General features: G+C 41.6%; 1 protein-coding gene across 1 annotated transcript in view; it reads left to right on the top strand.

Moving 5' to 3' along the window:
• The window catches only part of LOC120563733 (zinc finger protein 609), a 67,108-nt gene that overhangs the window by 23,411 nt on the left and 18,482 nt on the right, over window positions 1–25,215 (top strand). The window contains exons 3-4 of the mRNA XM_039808116.1: window positions 18,568–19,405; window positions 24,015–24,149. Coding sequence (XP_039664050.1) covers window positions 18,692–19,405; window positions 24,015–24,149 — 849 coding nt within the window. The 5' untranslated portion in view covers window positions 18,568–18,691. The remainder of the gene's footprint in view (window positions 1–18,567; window positions 19,406–24,014; window positions 24,150–25,215) is intronic.

The following is a 25,215-nucleotide window of genomic DNA, read 5'->3' as shown; positions in this document are numbered from 1 at the left end:
AGGCTGCCGGACTGGTGAGTTCACTGAACAACGGAGAGACGAGACTTTAGACAAGCTGTTATTTATGAGACTGGACCAGAATCGGTCAAACACAGACTCCTAATCAAGAGGGGGGTTAGGGTTAGGGTAACCCCCCCCCTCTTGATTAGGAGTCTGTAGAACAACCCTAACATGTGGCACTTTTTACCTCTTAAAGCACTTTTAAACACAGCTCTTACTACTAACTTTTAATGGTGTGTGTGTGTATATATGTTTAACCTCAGGGGCAAGGAACTCAGACAGTATTTATGCCCCCTTTTTAAAATGTTTTAGTTTTTGAGTTTAAATAAGATGTTTTTAATATTGGGGTAGAATGTATCTTGTATTGGGACGCCGGGCTATTTATTTAGATAACTCTTCACTAGGGCTGCCCCCTCTTAGTGGATTAGTGGACTAATCGGTGGTTTCGGTCTCAGTCAGCTTAGATCTCTTTAGTCCATTAGTCATGTCTGATGTTTTCATGCTGAAGGACTTATTTCCAAGAAACACACACACACACACACACACGTAGAGACGCAAACATACACACACACACTAGGGGTGGTACGGTTCATGAAAAAACACCCGAACCGCTCGGTTCGCTAGTCTCGGTTCGCTAGTCTCGGTTCGCTAGTCTCGGTTCGCTAGTCTCGGTTCGCTAGTCTCGGTTCGTTAGTCTCGGTTCGCTAGTCTCGGTTCGCTAGTCTCGGTTCGCTAGTCTCGGTTCGCTAAGTTCGGTTCATATCTCGGTTCGCTAGTCTCGGTTGCTAGTCTCGGTTCGCTAGTCTCGGTCGCTCCGTTCGCTAGTCTCGTTGCTAGTCTCGTCAAGTCTGTCCAGTCTCGGTTCGCTAGTCTCGGTTCGCTAGTCTCGGTCGCTAGTCTCGGTTCGCTAGTCTCGGTTCGCTAGTCTCGTCGCAAGTTCTTAAGTCTCGTTGCTAGTCCTGCTAGTCTCGGTTCGCTAGTCTCGGTTCGCTAGTCTCGTTCGCAAGTCTCGGTTCGCAGTCTCGGTTCGCTAGTCTCGGGTTCGCTAGTCTCGTTCGCTAGTCTCGTTCGCTAGTCTCGGTTCCTAGTCTCGTTCGCTAGTCTCGTTCGCAGAAGTCTCGGTCCGCAGTCTCGGTTCCGAAGTCTCGTTCAGAAGTCTCGGTTCGCTAGTCTCGGTTCGCTAGTCTCGGTTCGCTAGTCTCGTCTCGATCGCTAGTCTCGGTTCAGCAGTCTCGCTCCGCTAGTCGCTTCGCTAGTCTCGGGTTCGCTAGTCTCGGTTCGCTAGTCTCGGTTCGCTAGTCTCGGTCGCAGTCTGTTCGCTAGTCTCGGTTCGCTAGTCTCGGTTCGCAAGTCTCTCGGGTTCGCTAGTCTCGGTTCAAGTCTCGTTCGCTAGTCTCGGTTGCTAGTTCGGTGCTAGTCCGGTTCGCTAGTCTCGTCGTAAGTCTCGGTCTCCGGATTAGCTGTCTCGGATCGCTAGTCTCGGATCGCTAGTCTCGGGTTCGCTAGTCTCGCGCTAGTCTCGGTTCGCTAGTCCTCGGGTTCGCTAGTCTCGGTTCAGAAGTCTCGGTTCGCTAGTCTCGGGTTCGCTAGTCTCGTTCGCTAGTCTCGGTTCGCTAGTCTCGGGTTCGCTAGTCTCGGTTGCTAGTCTCGTTCGAAGTCTCGGGTTCGCTAGTCTCGGTTCGCTAGTCTCGATCGCTAGTCTCGGGTTCGCTAGTCTCGGTTCGCTAGTCTTGGTTCGCTAGTCTCGGTTCAAGGTCTGGGCCGTGCGTGTGTGTACCGCACGGTTCAGTCCACTGTTAATGGTCACTAACTCTTACGCCGTAACCCCACTTTATACACCGATGTTAAAACACTTACTGGAAATGACGGAGCGGGATGGGCGTGACAAACGCAACCCATGGCAGCTGATTGGACGATCACGGCCACATGGGTCTGGCTGGTCCCTAATTTCAAAGCCAGACTGTCAAGTGTGTGCCGTTCAGAATCAGAATCTGATCTCATATTGTACTAAAATAGTTCACCGAAACGGTTTCTGAAAACATTTTAAGCGAGAAATAGGCCGTGCAGTTGCTGAATCTGTCTTCATTTCAGATCGACAAAGGTCAGTTTAAAAGATTTTCGGCCAGATTTTGAGAGACACCGAGCCGACCCGCTCCTCAGGTGGAGTGGAGGCCGCTGCTGCAGGTCACGTGACCTGCAGAGATGTCCAGTGGGAGAGAGGCTGCCCAGAGCTGGAGGATGCGCCAGCGTCGTTTATAGTCTGGTGTGTGGGAACATTTTGGATTTCACGTTACCTATGATGAAATAAAACAATATATAGAACTGCCACTGTGTGCATGTTTTGTGCAACATGCATTCACTATGCTAATTTTAGCTTTATATCATATGCTGAAGTATATTCTGGAGTGTTAAAGATTAAAAAAATAACAAGAACCGTATAGAACCGAAAACCGGTGGATACAAACCGAACCGTGGGTTTTGTGAACCGTACTACACCCTAACAACAAAAATGCATAGACGAAATAAAACACACAGCAGCATAGACGCAACATACACAACAGCATAACGCAACATACACACACAATAAAACGCATAGAGCAAACATACACACACACACACACGTACAGACGCAAACATACACACACACACACGTACAGACGCAAACATACACACACACGCACGTACAGACGCAAACATACACACACACGCACGTACAGACGCAAACATACACACACACACACGTACAGACGCAAACATACACACACAAAATGCATAGACGCAAACATACAAATACACGTACAGACGCAAACATACACACACACGACACACACACACACACACACGCATAGACAAAACAAACACACACATAACAAACATACACAACACACACAGCTAGACACAAACATCACACACACACACAAATAAAACAACACAACCAAACACACAACAACAATATAAAAACATACACACAAAAGCAAAAAACAAACACACACAACATCACAACAACACACACACAACAACACAAAAACAACATACACACACACACACACAACACACACATAACCAAACATACAAACACCAAGCAAACAACACACACAAAACAACACAAACACACCAACACACACCACCACCACCCACAAAAAACACACAAACAAAAATACACAACAAACACAACACAAAACACACACACACACACAGCATAGACGCAAACATACACACAACACCACACACACACACACAGCATAAGCAAACATACAACAACAACAGCTAAAAACATAAACAATAATAAAATAAACGACAAAACAACACATACACACACACACATAAGCAAACATACACACACAAAAACACACACACACACAAAAAACAAACGCAAGACGCAAACATACACACACACACACACAACGCAAACATACACACACACACACACGCATAGACGCAAACATACACACACACACGCATAGAGCAAACAACACAAACAACGCAAACACACACACACGCAACACACACACACACACGTACAGACGCAAACATACACACACACACGTACAGACGCAAACATACACACACACACAGCATAGACGCAAACATAACACACACACACAGCATACACCAAAACTACACACACACACGCAAACACACACACACACACACGTAGAGACGCAAACATACACACACACACAACACACACAAACACACACCATAAAACAATACAATACAATACCATAAGAAAAAATAACACACGATAGACGCAAATATACACACACACACTAACAACATAACACACACGCAAACACACACACACACACACACGCATAACGCAAACATACACACACACGCATAACGCAAACATACACACACACACACAGCATAAGCAAACATACACACACACACGAACACACACACACACAGCATACAACATACACACACACACAGCAAACGCAACATACCATACACACAAAACATACACACACACAGCAAACAAACCACACAACAGCAAATACACACACACACAGCATAACGAAACAAACACACACACACACGCTAACGCACAACACACACAAACATAAACACACACACACACAACATAACACACACATAAAACATACACACACACAAAATCAAACATACAATAATAATAATACCCACAAATAACTAACATATAAAATAATACACAGAAACGCAAACAAATAATAATAATAAAAACATTAATAATAATATAATACAGCATAAAAACATACATAATAACACACACCAACACACACACACAATAACAACAAAAACACAAACACGCAACACACAATAATACACACAAAACTAACACCCACCAACATAACAAAAAACAAAAAAAAAAAAAACAAAAAAAAATACACACACAGACGCAAACATAACACACACCAACAAAAAATACAGACTAAACATACACAAACACACACACACACACGCAACAATGCAAACATCATACAATAATAATAATACCAAACATACAATAATAATAACAAATTATAAACATACACACAAAAAACATAAACTAATAATAATAAGCATAATAAATATACACACACACAACACACACAGAAGAAAAACATAATAACAAACACATCATCAACACATTAACGAACATAATAATTAACACAATAACACACTATTGATCTAAACATACAATAATAATACACATGCATAAGAAAACATAATAATAATAATAAAACAAGATAAACATACTAATACATACACAATAATAATGCACAAGAAACATAATAATATAAAATACACAACAACAGACTAAACATAATATAAAATAAAAAAAACATATAATAATAATAATAAACACAAAAACATAATAATAATAATACAATCCATTACGAAACATAATAATTAAACATACACATCAATAATAATACAACTAAACATAATAATACCACCGACAGACGCAACATACAATACATATCACATCGCATAGATCTAAACATACAATAACACCAACATCAATATAAAATAAACAATAAATATCACAAACAACAACATATACACACACACACACACACGCATAACTAAACATACACACACACACACGCATAGACGTTAAACATAAATACATAATAACACGCATAGACGCAAACAACACACACACACACACGTACAGACGCAAACATACACACACACCACACACGCATAGACGCAACATAAACACACAATACACACAGCATAGATCCACACATACACAAAATAATAACACGCATATACACGCAAACATACACAATAACACAGATAGAGCAAACATACCAATAATAATACACAGCATAAGACGCAACATACACACACACACACGCATAGACGCAAACATACACACAACAACAATAACAGCATAGACGCAAACATACACACACACACACATAACGCAAACATACACACACACACGCATAGACGCAAACATACACACACAAACACACAGTATAGACGCAAACATACACACACAATAATGCATAGACGCAACATACACACACACACAACATAGAGCAAACATACACACAACATAGACGCAAACATAACACACACACATGCATAGACGCAATACACATACACATAACCACAAAACACACACACACGCATAGAGCAAACATACACATACACACACATAACGCAAACATACACACACACGTATAAAAACATACACACACACAATAAACACAAAATGCATAAGCAAACATAACAATACACACGCATAGAGCAAACATACAATACAACAATGCATAACAAACATACACAACACACACAGCATAAGCAAATACACACAAAACCACAACACAAACATACAACACACACAGCATAGACGCAAACATACAAACACAGCATAAGCAAAACACACACACACACGCATAACAAACATAAAAACACACACAGCATAGAGCAAACATACACACAAAAATACAACATAACAAAACACACAAACAACAAGCATAGAGCAACACACATACACACACCAAACAATACACACACACACACTAACGCAAACATACACAATAACACACACGCATAGACGCAACATAAAACACACAATAACAAGCATAAGCAAATAACCAACACACAGTAAAACATACAAAACACACACAACAACAGAACAAAAAACACACACACGCACAAGCAAACATAAATACACACAAAACATAAAAACATACACACACACACACAACATAATAACAACACAGCATAAAACATAACAAAAAAATACACACACGAACACAATACCAAAAACATAAAATAAAAGCCCTAAAACATACAAAAAATAACAAAAACAAAAAAACAACAATCATAACAAACACACAACAAACAAACAATAATAACACAGACACATAATAATAACACACACAGAAATGTAAACATAACCAAAAAACATATAACACAAATAAAAAACAATACATAATAATACACAAACACAAATAATATAAAACAACAATAATACTACAAACAAACATACACACACCAAACATACACATTCAAAACATACAAATAAACAAACAAAACATATATAATACTACTAAAACATTAATCATAATAATAATAAAACAAACAATAAAATAACTTAAACATACACACTACAACATAATAATACACCACACACTAACAAAACATAATAATAAAATAAGCATACAACATATAAACCCAATAAATAACACAACATAGACAAACACAAAATAAACACACAAACACACAATAAAAACAACACATAATAATAATAAAAACACAATACATAATAAAAACAACCAAAAACAACACATAACCAAAAAAAAAAAAACACACATACACACAATAATAAAACACACAATCAAAAATAAAAAAAAACCAACAATACATAACAACAAAAAACAAAAAACTAAATAATAAAAACAAAAACCCCAAAACAACCACAAAAACAAACAAAAAACAACAACACATAAAACAACACACTTAAACATACATACATACAAACATTAAAAACCCAAATATATTAATAAATAATAAATACACACAAAAAAACAACACAATAATAATAATAATAACACAAACAAAACAACTCAAACAACACACAAACATCAATAATACAAAACAAACACACACAACAAACATCACCAATAACACAAAACACACACACACACAAAAAAACAACAACACAAACACACAACACACCACAAAACACACCAATCAATCATTACAACAATATACAATAATACACACACCACAATCCACACACTAATTATACAACACAACATACACACAGATACACACACACAATAATAATAAAAACGCAAACAAACACACGCAAACACAATACACGATAGAACAAAAACACACACACACACACGTAACTAAACATACACACACACACACACGTATAAATTAAAACACACACACACTACAAAAACACACACACGAGAGCTAAACACATAAAAATAATAACACACAACATCGAAACACACATACACATTAGACGCAAACACACAACAATACAACACACCAACAACACACACAACCAAACACACACACGTACAGACGCAAACACACACACACGCAAACACACACAGAGACGCAAACACACACACAGACGTGCACGCACACACACCTGCAGACACAGACGCACACACACACACGTACAGACGCAAACATGTACAGACACACAAACACACACACAAACATGCACAGACACACAAATGCACAGACACACACACACACAAACATGCACAACAATAATACACACACACACATACAGTACACACACACACACATGCACACACAAAAAACAAAACACACAAACATGACCAACACACACACACACAAACACATGCACAACACACACACACACACAAACATGACAACACACACACACACACAGCACAACACACACACACACACAACACGCAACACAACACACAAACATGCACAGACACACACACCGCACACACACAAACATGCACAGACACACAAACACACACACAAACATGCACAGACACACACACAAACATGCATAGACACACACACTGCACACACACAAACATCAAACACACACGCAACATCTAGACACACACACACCCACACACAAACATAACAACAAACACACACACACAACACCAACACACACACGCAAACAACACACACACACACACAAACAGCCACAAACACACACGCAACATCAACACACACAGCACACACACAATATCACAACACACACGCAACATCACAGACACACAAACACACACACAACAAACAACAGAACATGCAAGACACACACACATACACACACAAACAGCCAGACACACAAACACACACACAAATATGCACAGACACGCACACAAACATGCACAGACACACACACCTGCACACACACAAACACGCACAGACACACAAACACACACACAACATGCACAGACACGCACACAAACATGCACAGACACACACACGCACACACACAACATGCACAGACACACACGCAAACATGCACACACACACAAACACACACACAAACATGCACAGACACACACGCAAACATGCACAGACAATCACACGTGCACACACACAAACATGCACAGACACACACACACACACACAAACACACACACAAACATGCAAGACACACACGCAAACATGCACAGACACACACACAAGCACACACACAAACATGCACAGACACACACACACACACAAACACACACACAACATGCACAGACACACACACAAACATGCACAGACACACACACACACACACACACACAAAACACACAAACATGCACAGACACACACACAACATCAAGAACACACACACAAAAAACACACACACATGCACAACATAAACACACACACAAACATGCACAGACACACACACAAACATGCACAGACACACACACGTGCACACACACAAACATGCACAGACACACACGCAAACATGCACAGACACACACACGTGCACACACACAAACATGCACTGACACACAAACACACACACACAAACACGCACAGACACACACGCAAACATGCACAGACACACACACGTGCACACACGCAAACATGCACAGACACACACACGTGCACACACACAAACATGCACAGACACACAAACACACACACAAACATGCACAGACACACACACGTGCACACACACAAACATGCACAGACACACACGCAAACATGCACAGACACACAAACACACACACACAAACACGCACAGACACACACGCAAACATGCACAGACACACACACGACAAACACAAACATGCACACACACAAACACACACACACAAACATGCACAGACACACACACAAACATGCACAGACACACACACGTGCACACACACAAACATGCACAGACACACAAACACACACACAAACATGCACAGACACGCACACAAACATGCACAGACACACACACGTGCACACACACAAACATGCACAGACACACACGCAAACATGCACAGACACACAAACACACACACAAACATGCACAGACACACACGCAAACATGCACAGACAATCACACACACACAAACATGCACAGACACACACACACACAAACACACACACAAACATGCACAGACACACACGCAAACATGCACAGACACACAAACGTGCACACACACAAACATGCACAGACACACACACACACACAAACACACACACAAACATGCACAGACACACACACACACACACACACACAGACACACACACAAACATGCACAGACCCACACGTAGGTCGGGTGGTTTGGGGAGCTGTGAAACATGTCTCTGGTTATTGTTGGAGCTGTTGAAGTGCCCGCTCCATCTCCACAGATGCATTCTGGGATAGGAGACTTTCTATTTATTTTTTTGCATATCTTTAAACCAGGAGAGTCAAACTCAACTTCTCGAAGCGCCACACTGGAAAATAAGAATCCCATCCAGAGCCAGACATGTTTACTTTAATGCCATGCTTTTATTTATAGAAAAAATCAGACCTCTTTGGCTGTGTTATTACATCTCTCATATACATTATTACACTCTCATATACATTATTATACATTATTACACTCTCATATACATTATTACACTCTCATATACATTATTACACTCTCATATACATTATTACATCCTCAATACAAAACAACTCAACAATAACATATTACATCATATACTAACACCTCATATACATTAATTATACCCTCATATACATTATTACATCATACAATATACTTATAATCATACATTATTACATCAACATTATTACATCTCTATCTCTATATACATTATTACATCTCTCATATCTCTATATACATTATTACATCTCTCATATACATTATTACACTCTCATATACATTATTAACTTCTTACATTTACACTCTCATATACATTATTAACACTCTCACATACATTATTACATCTCTCATATCTCTCATATAATTATAATCTCTCATATCTCCATATACATTATTACATCTCTCATATACATTATTACACTCTCATATACATTATTATACATTATTACACTCTCATATACATTATTACACTCTCATATACATTATTACATCTCTCATATACATTATTACACTCTCATATACATTATTACACTCTCATATACATTATTATACATTATTACACTCTCATATACATTATTACACTCTCATATACATTATTACACTCTCATATACATTATTACACTCTTATACATTATTACATCTCTCATATACATTATTACACTCTCATATACATTATTACATCTCTCATATACATTATTACATCTCTCATATACATTATTACATCTCTCATATACAGTAGCTTTCTCACTTAACAGTTTGGTCGACATGAAGACCCCAAAATGTCAGCAAGAAGGTTCCTCGGCCATCATCATGGAAAAAAGCGACAAAAGTTGGAAAAATGGACCAAATTGTCTGAAAAAGCGGCAAAAAAAATGGTGTCAAAATCGAGATGGGCCAAAATTTATTGTGAACCAAAATTGTTATGAGGACCGGATCGTGTGTGTGTGTGTCTCTCTGTGTGTGTGTGTGTGTGTGTGTGTGTGTGTGTGTGTGTGTGTGTGTGTGTGTGTGTGTGTGTGTGTGTGTGTGTGTGTGTGTGTGTGTGTGTGTGTGTGTGTGTGTGTGTGTCTCTCTCTCTGTGTGTGTGTGTGTGTGTGTGTGTGTGTGTGTGTGTGTGTGTGTGTGTGTGTGTGTGTGTGTGTGTCTCTATCTGGTTTCCCACAACTCAGGTCCCTCATTGCTTGCATCACACCTCAGAACATATCACTGAAACTCACATCCTAAATGGTTGCCATGCCTACAAAGGAAAGTACATAGCACATCATGACAGAATAGTAGACCTCATAGTGAAAGACATATCAAACCATTTCCCTCTCTCAGTAAGAATGTACAAACATTCTCAGGTAAAACCATCCATGTTCCCCCACTGCAGTAGTAATCGTAGTAGTAGTATTAGTAGTAGTAGTAGTAGTAGTAGTAGTCCTAGCACTCTCTTACACCTGGTGGCCAATACACCAGATGTAGTTATTATCAGTGAGGAGTCCAGGGAGGTGCATATTTTAGAGGTAGGCTGCAGCTTTGATTCCAGCATGGAGGAGTCTTTCTACACCAAGGTAGTTAAATACCAACCACTCCTAAACACCATCTCAGAGCTGGGCTATAGGTGCACACTACTAGTTTTCATATTTGGTAACCTAGGAAACACACACAGGCTGGTAGTAAGAGGGCTGCAACAACTTGGGATGGCCAAAAAGAGGCGAAACGGCTCGCAAGGTACTGCGCCATGTCTGCTATTATTGGCAGCCGCCACATATGGCGGAGACGTTGCTACTTATCCCCTTAAGACCTTAGTATTGTGCTACTTATACCCTTAAGAACTGAGTATTGTGCTACTTATACCCTTAAGACCTGAGTATTGTGCTACTTATACCCTTAAGACCTGAGTATTGTGCTACTTATACCCTTAAGACCTGAGTATTGTGCTACTTATACCCTTAAGAACTGAGTATTGTGCTACTTATACCCTTAAGAACTGAGTATTGTGCTACTTATACCCTTAAGAACTGAGTATTGTGCTACTTATACCCTTAAGACCTGAGTATTGTGCTACTTATACCCTTAAGACCTGAGTATTGTGCTACTTATACCCTTAAGACCTGAGTATTGTGCTACTTATACTCTTAAGACCTGAGTATTGTGCTACTTATACTCTTAAGACCTGAGTATTTTGCTACTTATACTCTTAAGACCTGAGTATTGGGCTACTTATACCCTTAAGAACTGAGTATTGTGCTAGTTATACTCTTAAGACCTGAGTATTTTGCTACTTATACTCTTAAGACCTGAGTATTGGGCTACTTATACCCTTAAGAACTGAGTATTGTGCTAGTTATACTCTTAAGAACTGAGTATTGTGCTAGTTATACTCTTAAGAACTGAGTATTGTGCTACTTATACCCTTAAGAACTGAGTATTGTGCTACTTATACCCTTAAGAACTGAGTATTGTGCTACTTATACCCTTAAGAACTGAGTATTGGGTACTTGTGCTTATACCCTTAAGAACTGAGTATTGTGCTACTTATACCCTTAAGAACTGAGTATTGTGCTAGTTATACCCTTAAGAACGGAGTATTGTGCTAGTTATACTCTTAAGACCTGAGTATTGTGCTACTTATACCCTTATACTCTTAAGACCTGAGTATTGTGCTACTTATAACCTTATACTCTTAAGACCTGAGTATTGTGCTACTTATACCCTTAAGAACTGAGTATTGTGCTAGTTATACTCTTAAGAACTGAGTATTGTGCTAGTTATACTCTTAAGAACTGAGTATTGTGCTACTTATACCCTTAAGAACTGAGTATTGTGCTAGTTATACTCTTAAGAACTGAGTATTGTGCTACTTATACCCTTAAGAACTGAGTATTGGGCTAGTTATACTCTTAAGAACTGAGTATTGTGCTACTTATACCCTTAAGAACTGGGTATTGTGCTAGTTATACCCTTATACTCGTAAGACCTGAGTATTGTGCTACTTATACCCTTAAGAACTGAGTATTGTGCTAGTTATACTCTTAAGAACTGAGTATTGTGCTACTTATACCCTTAAGAACTGAGTATTGTGCTAGTTATACTCTTAAGAACTGAGTATTGTGCTACTTATACCCTTAAGAACTGAGTATTGTGCTACTTATACCCTTATACTCTTAAGACCTGAGTATTGTGCTACTTATACCCTTATACTCTTAAGAACTGAGTATTGTGCTACTTATACTCTTAAGACCTGAGTATTGTGCTACTTATACCCTTAAGAACTGAGTATTGTGCTAGTTATACTCTTAAGAACTGAGTATTGTGCTAGTTATACCCTTATACTCTTAAGACCTGAGTATTGTGCTACTTATACCCTTAAGAACTGAGTATTGTGCTAGTTATACTCTTAAGAACTGAGTATTGTGCTAGTTATACCCTTATACTCTTAAGAACTGAGTATTGTGCTACTTATACCCTTAAGAACTGGGTATTGTGCTAGTTATACCCTTATACTCTTAAGACCTGAGTATTGTGCTACTTATACCCTTATACTCTTAAGAACTGAGTATTGTGCTACTTATACTCTTAAGACCTGAGTATTGTGCTACTTATACCCTTAAGAACTGAGTATTGTGCTAGTTATACTCTTAAGAACTGAGTATTGTGCTACTTATACCCTTAAGAACTGAGTATTGGGCTAGTTATACTCTTAAGAACTGAGTATTGTGCTACTTATACCCTTAAGAACTGAGTATTGGGCTAGTTATACCCTTAAGAACCGAGTATTGTGCTACTTATACCCTTAAGAACTGAGTATTGGGCTAGTTATACTCTTAAGAACTGAGTATTGTGCTACTTATACCCTTAAGAACTGAGTATTGGGCTAGTTATACTCTTAAGAACTGAGTATTGTGCTACTTATACCCTTAAGAACTGAGTATTGTGCTACTTATACCCTTAAGAACTGAGTATTGGGCTAGTTATACTCTTAAGAACTGAGTATTGTGCTAGTTATACTCTTAAGAACTGAGTATTGTGCTACTTATACCCTTAAGAACTGAGTATTGGGCTAGTTATACTCTTAAGAACTGAGTATTGTGCTACTTATACCCTTAAGAACTGAGTATTGGGCTAGTTATACTCTTAAGAACTGAGTATTGTGCTACTTATACCCTTAAGAACTGAGTATTGGGCTAGTTATACTCTTAAGAACTGAGTATTGTGCTACTTATACCCTTAAGAACTGAGTATTGGGCTAGTTATACTCTTAAGAACTGAGTATTGTGCTACTTATACCCTTAAGAACTGAGTATTGTGCTACTTATACCCTTAAGAACTGAGTATTGGGCTAGTTATACTCTTAAGAACTGAGTATTGTGCTAGTTATACTCTTAAGAACTGAGTATTGTGCTACTTATACCCTTAAGAACTGAGTATTGGGCTAGTTATACTCTTAAGAACTGAGTATTGTGCTACTTATACCCTTAAGAACTGAGTATTGTGCTAGTTATACCCTTAAGAACTGAGTATTGTGCTACTTATACCCTTAAGAACTGAGTATTGGGCTAGTTATACTCTTAAGAAGTGAGTTGTGTGCTTGTAAGTGATATTGTGTAGATCTGCTGCGTGCCACTGGTCCATGAGTTGTGTCTTGTATTGTACTGCATCTGTAATATTTGTGTCCCTGTACTATTTTTCTTTATGTGGACATAAATAAATGGTTAATGTGTGTGTGTGTGTGTGTGTGTCTGTGTGTGTGTGTGTCTCTGTCTGTGTGTGTGTCTGTGTGTCTGTCTGTGTGTGCGTCTGTTTCTGTGTGTGTGTGTGTGTGTGTGTGTGTGTGTCTCTCTGTGTGAAGGTAAAACCATTTCAGGTGACTACCTCATGAAGCTCATTGAGAGAACACCAAGGGTTTGCAGAGTTATCAAAAAAAGCAAAGGGTGGCTACTTTGAGGAATCTAAAATATAAGACATGTTTTCAGTTATTTCACACTTTTTTGTTAAGTACATAATTCCATATGTGTTCATTCATAGTTTTGATGCCTTCAGTGAGAATCTACAATGTAAATAGTCATGAAAATAAAAAGGAAACGCATTGAATGAGAAGGTGTGTCCAAACTTTTGGCCTGTACTGTACGTGTAAACGAACACTTTTCTGAAAACCGACTGCTGTGCACGATGTTATTTTTGAAAACGGAGAGGTTGAAATGTCCGTTTTATGCAAATAGCCGGCCACGTGGAAACGTAGCGTTGGACACCAATGCGCGGGACAGACCCGAGTCCGTGAGGAGAAGTTCCCCTTAAATTCCCCTTAAATACCCCAGGCTGCTCCTTCAGCCTGAGTGAACTCATGTGTCGTCTGTTTGCTCCGTGCTGTGAAGATCAGAACCGAAATTAGCATCCGCGTCGCGTCAGCGGGGGCTGCAGGCTGCTAACATTGCACCCCCACCCCCACCCTCCAGAAGCTCCCATGGCTCTGCCAACAGCCCCCGTACTGTCCCAGGGGGGGGTCAGGGGTCGTGTCCCTCCTTTCGTATGATAAGTGGCCTGAAGGAGGCCTCTGGGGAGGGTCTCATGCAGGGTTTTAGGTTCAGGTGCAGCGCCCTGAAGCTGAATGAAAGCCACTACAAAGACATGTCTCACATCTAATGGTGCGTTCTTTTTGTCCACCGAAGTCATTTTACGAGTTGTTTTCCGGAGTTACGAACCAGAAGTTGCTAAAAGAGCCCCCCTCCGGGAGGTCGTATTTACGACTCGTCAAGTCGTCTGAACTCAGAGGACCCCGAGCTCACTTTCAAAGATGGCTACGTCATCACACGTAGTAAACATTGTGGTTTTCTACAATTTTAAGCACTTTTGTCTTTGTTGTAACCAAATGAAGAATTCGTACACATAGCCTGTATACTGCTACCTATAGACATGTCTCTACAGTCTCATTAGGAGTTAAACATAGCCTGTATACTGCTACCTATAGACATGTCTCTACAGTCTCATTAGGAGTTAAACATAGCTCTGTATACTGCTACCTATAGGCATGTCTCTACAGTCTTATTAGGAGTTAAACATAGCGCTGTATACTGCTACCTATAGGCATGTCTCTACAGTCTTATTAGGAGTTAAACATAGCGCTGTATACTGCTACCTATAGGCATGTCTCTACAGTCTTATTAGGAGTTAAACATAGCGCTGTATACTGCTACCTATAGGCATGTCTCTACAGTCTTATTAGGAGTTAAACATAGCGCTGTATACTGCTACCTATAGGCATGTCTCTACAGTCTTATTAGGAGTTAAACATAGCGCTGTATACTGCTACCTATAGGCATGTCTCTACAGTCTCATTAGGAGTTAAACATAGCGCTGTATACTGCTACCTATAGACATGTCTCTACAGTCTTATTAGGAGTTAAACATAGCGCTGTATACTGCTACCTATAGGCATGTCTCTACAGTCTCATTAGGAGTTAAACATAGAGCTGTATACTGCTACCTGCTTATTTCTGTATTTCTGAGCTGACAGAGGAGGTAGCAGTTCATTTTCACATTCACAACATAACACACACACATATGGAGCTCACAGATCTTAAAAAATGCAAATAAAAACAGTTTTGTGTGGCAGGGCACCTTTTTAAAAGATTGAGCTTGGTCTGGTGATAGCCAGACTAGGTCATTTCCTTTTTGTTTTTATAAAATTTGTATAAAAAAATAAATAAAATGCCCTAATGAAAAGAATCATTAGTTGCGGCTACTCATGTGTCATGGACCTTTTTCACGGCAGACATGTTGACATGTCATAGGCAAGGCAGCTTTATTTTGTATAGAACATTTCAGCAACAGGGCAATTCAAAGCACTTTACGTAAAACCTTAAAGAGCAGTTAGAAAACGATTAAAAACATATTAAAACATTAAAAGACGAGAATAAAATTGATAGTGCAGTATAAGAATTTAAAGAACTGAGAGATAAATTATGTGAATAAAAGTTACAGTGGAGTATAAGAAATTAAACATTAAAGAGTGTCATACAGTGTCATCAATGCAGCTTCAGTATAACAAATGAACAAAGGCAACATCAAAAAGAAAAGTCTTTAGCTTTGATTTAAAAGAGAGAGGTCCTGGTATTAAACCATTACTGATGGCTGCATTCCACTTAGGAGAGACCCTGGTATTAAACCATTACTGATGGCTGCATTCCACTTAGGAGAGACCCTGGTATTAAACCATTACTGATGGCTGCATTCCACTTAGGAGAGGTCCTGGTATTAAACCATTACTGATGGCTGCATTCCACTTAGGAGAGGTCCTGGTATTAAACCATTACTGATGGCTGCATTCCACTTAGGAGAGGTCCTGGTATTAAACCATTAATGATGGCTGCATTCCACTTAGGAGAGGTCCTGGTATTAAACCATTAATGATGGCTGCATTCCAACTTAGAGAGGTCCTGGTATTAAACCATTACTGATGACTGCATTCCACTTAGGAGAGGTCCTGGTATTAAACCAGTACTGATGGCTGCATTCCACTTAGGAGAGGTCCTGGTATTAAACCATTACTGATGGCTGCGTTCCACTTAGGAGAGACCCTGGTATTAAACCATTAATGATGGCTGCATTCCACTTAGGAGAGACCCTGGTATTAAACCATTAATGATGGTTGCATTCCACTTAGGAGAGGTCCTGGTATTAAACCAGTACTGATGGCTGCATTCCACTTAGGAGAGACCCTGGTATTAAACCATTACTGATGGCTGCATTCCACTTAGGAGAGGTCCTGGTATTAAACCATTACTGATGGCTGCATTCCACTTAGGAGAGGCCCTGGTATTAAACCATTAATGATGGCTGCATTCCACTTAGGAGAGACCCTGGTATTAAACCATTAATGATGGTTGCATTCCACTTAGGAGAGGTCCTGGTATTAAACCATTAATGATGGCTGCATTCCACTTAGGAGAGACCCTGGTATTAAACCATTACTGATGGCTGCATTCCACTTAGGAGAGGTCCTGGTATTAAACCATTACTGATGGCTGCATTCCACTTAGGAGAGACCCTGGTATTAAACCATTACTGATGGCGGCGTCAACTTAGGGAGAGGTCCTGGTATTAAACCATTACTGATGGCTGCCTTCCACTTAGGAGAGGTCCTGGTATTAAACCATTACTGATGGCTGCATTCCACTTAGGAGAGGTCCTGGTATTAAACCATTACTGATGGCTGCATTCCACTTAGGAGAAGTCCTGGTATTAAACCATTACTGATGGCTGCATTCCACTTAGGAGAGGTCCTGGTATTAAACCATTACTGATGGCTGTATTCCACTTAGGAGAGGCCCTGGTATTAAACCATTAATGATGGCTGCATTCCACTTAGGACAGGTCCTGGTATTGGTCATGCTGACTCCCTGAAATATCTTACTGGGACACTTGATGGAACTGAGCCATCTCCTACTAGGACAAGTCAACATGTCTGCTGTGAAGAAGCTCCATTGTGGCCTGTTGTTGTTGTTGTTGTTGTTGTTGTTGTCTGAGCTGTTGTTTGTCTGCTGTTTAGGAGGCGATGTGGGGAGCTGGGCGGCGGCGCTGGGCCCAGCCCTGAGGAGGCGTCCCGCGGCTGGGAGGAGCCCCGCGGCCCCTCCTCTGGCCCCCCCGCAGCGCTCCGGGACGATCCTACTAAGATGTCCCTCAGCAGCGGCCCTGCAGGCGGGAAAGGTGTGGACTCCAACGCGGTGGAGGCGTACGACAGCGGCGATGAGTGGGATATCGGCGTCGGCAATCTGATCATCGACCTGGACGCCGACCTGGAGAAGGACAAGCTAGAGATGTCGAGCAGCAAGGAGGGAGGGGGCATGGCCGCCCCCCCCGGCGCCGTGGCCGCGCTACCGGACAATATAAAGTTCGTGAGCCCCGTGGTCGCCGCGCAGGGCAAGGAGAGCAAATCCAAATCCAAACGCAGTAAAAACTCTAAGGAGAGCGCCAAGGCCCCGACGCTGTCAGACGGCGCCAAGAAGGAGGTTCAGCCGACCCAGAACCCAAATTCTACCCCCGCCAAGGGCGCCGACAAGTCCGGTAAACCCTCCCGTACCCTCCCGGCCGTGAAAAAGGACAAGGACGGCTCGTCGGGGAAAACTAAGAAGGAGAAAACGGAGGTTGTTCTGGCGACCGGAGCGGCGAGCGGCGCCGAGAAAGAGCCCGCGGCCGCCGTCCCTCGGAGCGGCCCCTTCGAGGGCCAACAGGACCCCGAGTCGGCCGCGGCGGCCGAGCAGCTCGGGAACGTCGCGGCGCCGCTGCCGGACCCGGCCGGGGTCGGACAGCACGTCGCCATGGCGACGGAGCAAGAGGAGGCGGACGACGGCGAATGCCGAAATCTGAAGAAGGCGCTCACCGCGAAGGTAAGAGAGGGGGGGGAACGCAGGACTTCCATTTTACCTTTTTAGGAAATGCTTCTTTCTCTTTCGCTGCTGGCTCGGGTCGCTGCGGTGTGCCTTGCTGAAGGACACCTGGGCAGTGCGCTCTGGGTTTTAGTGCCTCTTCCCCTTTTTTTTTTTTTTTTTTTTGGCGTGTTGGTTAAAGCAGAACTGTGCTGTGCCGTGTTTAACCACAGCTCTCAAAAAAAGAGACCTACCAATGTCACGAGATACTTTCATTTTTCGGCCTTTAAAGGTCCCATGACATGAAAAATTCACTTTATCACCCAGTGGCTGGAAACGGTGATATGTATACAGTATTAGGGGACCACTAAGGTCTATATAAAAGAGACTTCAGATACAGTATTAGGGGACCACTAAGGTCTATATAAAAGAGACTTCAGATACAGTATTAGGGGACCACTAAGGTCTATATAAAAGAGACTTCAGATACAGTATTAGGGGACCACTAAGGTCTATATAAAAGAGACTTCAGATACAGTATTAGGGGACCACTAAGGTCTATATAAAAGAGACTTCAGATACAGTATTAGGGGACCACTAAGGTCTATATAAAAGAGACTTCAGATACAGTATTAGGGGACCACTAAGATCTATATAAAAGAGACTTCAGATACAGTATTAGGGGGACCACTAAGGTCTATATAAAAGAGACTTCAGATACAGTATTAGGGGACCACTAAGGTCTATATATAAAAGAGACTTCAGATACAGTATTAGGGGACCACTAAGGTCTATATAAAAAGAGACTTCAGATACAGTATTAGGGGACCACTAAGGCCTATATAAAAGAGACTTCAGATACAGTATTAGGGGACCACTAAGGCCTATATAAAAGAGACTTCAGATACAGTATTAGGGGACCACTAAGATCTATATAAAAGAGACTTCAGATACAGTATTAGGGGACCACTAAGGCCTATATAAAAGAGACTTCAGATACAGTATTAGGGGACCACTAAGGCCTATATAAAAGAGACTTCAGATACAGTATTAGGGGACCACTAAGATCTATATAAAAGAGACTTCAGATACAGTATTAGGGGACCACTAAGGCCTATATAAAAGAGACTTCAGATACAGTATTAGGGGACCACTAAGGCCTATATAAAAGAGACTTCAGATACAGTATTAGGGGACCACTAAGATCTATATAAAAGAGACTTCAGATACAGTATTAGGGGACCACTAAGAGTCTATATAAAAGAGACTTCAGATACAGTATTAGGGGACCACTAAGGTCTATATAAAAGAGACTTCAGATACAGTATTAGGGGAGCCCACTAAGGTCTATATAAAAAGAGACTTCAGATACAGTATTAGGGGACCACTAAGGTCTATATAAAAGAGACTTCAGATACAGTATTAGGGGACCACTAAGGTCTATATAAAAGAGACTTCAGATACAGTATTAGGGGACCACTAAGGTCTATATAAAAGAGACTTCAGATACAGTATTAGGGGACCACTAAGGTCTATATAAAAGAGACTTCAGATACAGTATTAGGGGACCACTAAGGTCTATATAAAAGAGACTGGACGGGAAACTGACAACTGTTTCGGTCTTAAACTAGCAAAGCCACTTGCGTCAGGCTTTGTGCTGCGCTGCACCAGGTGAACGATGGGCCCCATGGCGTCTAAATATGATGGTGGACAGCGTTACTGAGATGCTTACTACAGCATGTTATTTCCGCCAGCTTATTTAAGAAGGTGTCCCTTCTGATCACGAGTCTCAAAATAAATCCAAAACATGGAGGCCTTCTGTCCTCTTTGCTGTTTGTTCATTTTGGTTCTTCAATTGATTCTCTCTGTTCCCAGACTCTGTTCAAAAAAGGTTTTGATAGTAACATCTAGCTTTCTCTCTCAGACCTGGGTCCCCATCCACACACTAGGTCCCTCCCTTCCTCCCTCCCTCCCTTTCTCTCTTCCTCCCTCCCTCCCTTTCTCCCTTCCTCCCTTTCTCAGCATCCCATGGAGAAATGACTGCTAACCTGTTGTTCATTTCTGACATTCCTCTGAGTCTGTGTGCGAGGAACACAGAAAAATGTAATCCTTGAGGGCTTTGACTTTTCAAGGGTCATCAAGGGGGTGAAATATATTTTAGAGAGTAGTCTTTTGAGGAAGTTCCTTGGGTATGTGATGGATTTTCTGGAGTTTTTTAAAGGCCCTGAGGGATTATTTAGGGGCCATGTTGAGAGCTTTGCCAGGCGTCCCCGGAGAATGTTTTCGGTCCGATCCTCTACGTCTCTTATCGTCCCGGTCTTCCCTCTGAAGGCCTCGGCGTGGCCTTCAGCGAGTGTGTGCACGAATGGCACGGACAGATAACTGACCGTAAAACTGACCGTAAAACTGACCAGAAAACAGACAAAAAAACAAACAAAAAACTGACCGTAAAACTGACCAGAAAACAGACAAAAAAACAAACAAAAAACTGACCGTAAAACTGACCAGAAAACTGACCAGAAAACAGACAAAAAAAACAAACAAAAAACTGACCGGAAAGCTGACCAGAAAACCGACAGAAAACTGACCAAAAACTGACGGAAACTGACAGAAAACTGACCAGAAAATGGACACAAAAAAAACGAAAACTGACCCAAAAACTGACAGAAAACTGACCAGAAACGGACAGAAAACTGACCAGAAAATGGACAAAAAAAAAAACGAAAACTGACAGAAAACTGACCAGAAAATGGACAAAAAAAAAACGAAAACTGACAGAAAACTGACCAGAAAATGGACAAAAAAAAAACGAAAACTGACAGAAAACTGACCGGGAAAAGACAAAAAACTGACCAGAAAACTGACCGTAAAACTGACCGTAAAATTGACCAAAAAACCAACAAAAAACTGACCAGAAAACTGACCGGAAACCAACAAAAAACTGACCAGAAAACAGACCAGAAAACTGACCGTAAAACTGACCGGAAACCAACAAAAAACTGACCGGAAAACTGACAAAAAAATGACCAAAAACTGACCGGAAAACTGATAGAAAACTGCCCAGAAACTGATAGAAAATTGACCCAAAAACTGACAGAAAACTGACCAGAAATTTGATCAGAAACTGACAGTAGTTCGTGAGTTTTTTAAAGGCCCTGAGGGATTATTTAGGGGCCATGTTGAGAGCTTTGCCAGGCGTCCTGGGAGAATGTTTTCGGTCCGATCCTCTACGTCTCTTATCGTCCCGGTCTTCCCTCTGAAGGCCTCGGCGTGGCCTTCAGCGAGTGTGCAGGACGGCCAGCGCCCCCCACAGCTCCTGATAGGACAAGAATGTGGTTTTCTTTATCTGAAGCGAGAGTCCAAGGACAGCTGGAGTCATCCACTGTACAGACTGTAAAAAAACCCCAAAGGCTGATTTGTGATTTGTGATATTGGGGCTATAGAAATAAATTTAACTTGACTCTCTCAGAGCTTTCCAGTAACCCAGCTTCCCCTGCAGAGATTCTACGAGTTGATTGATGCCGAGAAGGTGGAAATTTGGGCAGGATGAAGGAATAAAAGGAGCATTCAGGTTCTTTATTAGTTTAGTTTCATGCATGGGAAGTGGACAGCCGTTGCTTCCAGGGCTTTTCTAGCTTCCCAGTTCTCTGCAAGCAAGACAGAAAGAAGGAAGAGTGGTACCGTCGTTACAAATTTTGTATTGGTGCCACACGTTCGTGCCAGTTCAGTTCAAGTTTATGTGGCAGGAGTGGCCCTATGTTCCCACAGCCGTATGTTCCCACATTTTTAAGATTTTTCCCACCTTTTTCATAAAATGTTATCAGATTTTATTCCCCTTTCTCCCAATGTGATAGCCAGACCGGAAAACTGACCAAACGCACCGGAAAACAGACCGGTAACTGACTGGAAACTGACCGGAAACAGACAGAAAAACTGACCGGAAACTGAGCGGAAACGGACAGAAAAACTGACCAGAAACTGAGCGGAAACAGACCGAAAACTGACCGGAAAACGGACCAAAAACTGAGCGGAAACAGATAGAAAAACTGACCAAAAACTGAGCGGAAACAGACAGAAAAACTGACCAAAAACTGAGCGGAAACAGACAGAAAAACTGACCAAAAACTGAGCGGAAACAGACAGAAAAACTGACCAAAAACTGAGCGGAAACAGACAGAAAAACTGACCAAAAACTGAGCGGAAACAGACAGAAAACTGACCGGAAAACGGACAGAAAACTGACCAGAAAGGGACAGAAAACTGACCGGAAAACGGACAGAAAACGGACCAGAAAGGGACAGAAAGCGGACTAAAAACTGAGCGGAAACAGACAGAAAAGTGACCAGACACAGACAGGAAACTGTTTGAAAACAGACCTGAAAACAGACAGAAACCTGTTGCCCACCATGTGGCAGATAGCCCTCTTAGATTTACTCGCCAAACACAAAATTCCCCCTCCTTAGTCGCTTGGCGAGAGTTCCTGTCGGACCCTGGAAGCGGGAGGACTGCTCCCTGATCTCCCTCAGAACACGTTACACCTCTTGACACAATGTTCAAATGTCAAATTAAGTTAACATTTAGTTATTGCACCTTATTGTTTAACAATGTTATTAGTCAAACGTGTATGCAGATGGATGCCAGCTGGCTTAAGTCTCGCCAGTCGCTCTGCAGCAGCGATGAGGGGAGTCATGGAGCAGCCAGAGTCAGCCGCGGTGTGGACAGGTCATTAATGGTGGAGATGATTTATGAAGAGAAGATGGCAAATGTGAGGGCTTTGCTACAGCTGGCCTTGTAGTCGGTGTCTCTGCTGAACCGGTCGTGTACTCTCACCCCTGTAACTCGCATCTTTTTCAACAGGACGTACTTGTCTCTTTGTCAGTCCCCTCACAAGAACAATAACCAAAAAAGTCTGGCGGCCTCCTGTAACCTGGGCCACTTCTCTATCGCTCATCAGCTCAGAGAGAGAGACACACACACACACACACACACACACACACACACACACACACACAGAGAGAGAGGGAGAGACAGAGACAGAGACAGACACACACACACACACAGAGAGAGAGAGACACACAAACACACACACACACACACCCACACACACACACACACACACACACACACAGAGAGAGAGGGAGAGACAGAGACAGACACACACACACACACAGAGAGAGAGACACACACACACACCCACACACACACACACACACACACACACACACACACACACACACACACACACACACACACACACACAGAGACACACACACACACACACACACACAGAGACACACACACACACACACACACAGAGAGAGAGAGAGAGAGAGAGAGACACACACACACACACACACACACACACACACACACACACACACACACAGAGACACACACACACACACACACACAGAGAGAGAGAGAGACACACACACACACACACACACACACACACACACACACACAGAGACACACACAACACACACACACACACAGAGAGAGACACACACAACACACACACACACACAGAGAGGAGACACACACACACACACACACACACAGAGAGACACACACACACACACACACACACACACACAGAGAGAGACAGACAGAGAGAGGGAGAGACAGAGACAGACACACACACACACACAGAGAGAGACAGACAGAGAGAGGGAGAGACAGACACACACAACACACACACACACACACACACACACACAGAGAGACAGACAAAGAGAGACAGACAGAGAGAGAGGGAGACAGAGACAGACACACACACACAGAGAGAGAGACACACACACACACACACACACACAGACACACACAGAGAG

Source organism: Perca fluviatilis, chromosome 8, assembly GCF_010015445.1.
Source record: "Perca fluviatilis chromosome 8, GENO_Pfluv_1.0, whole genome shotgun sequence".
NCBI classification, from domain to species: Eukaryota; Metazoa; Chordata; class Actinopteri; order Perciformes; family Percidae; genus Perca; species Perca fluviatilis.
The sequence above is the reverse complement of the archived record's forward strand: the minus strand, read 5'-3'. Positions and strand labels throughout refer to the sequence as shown.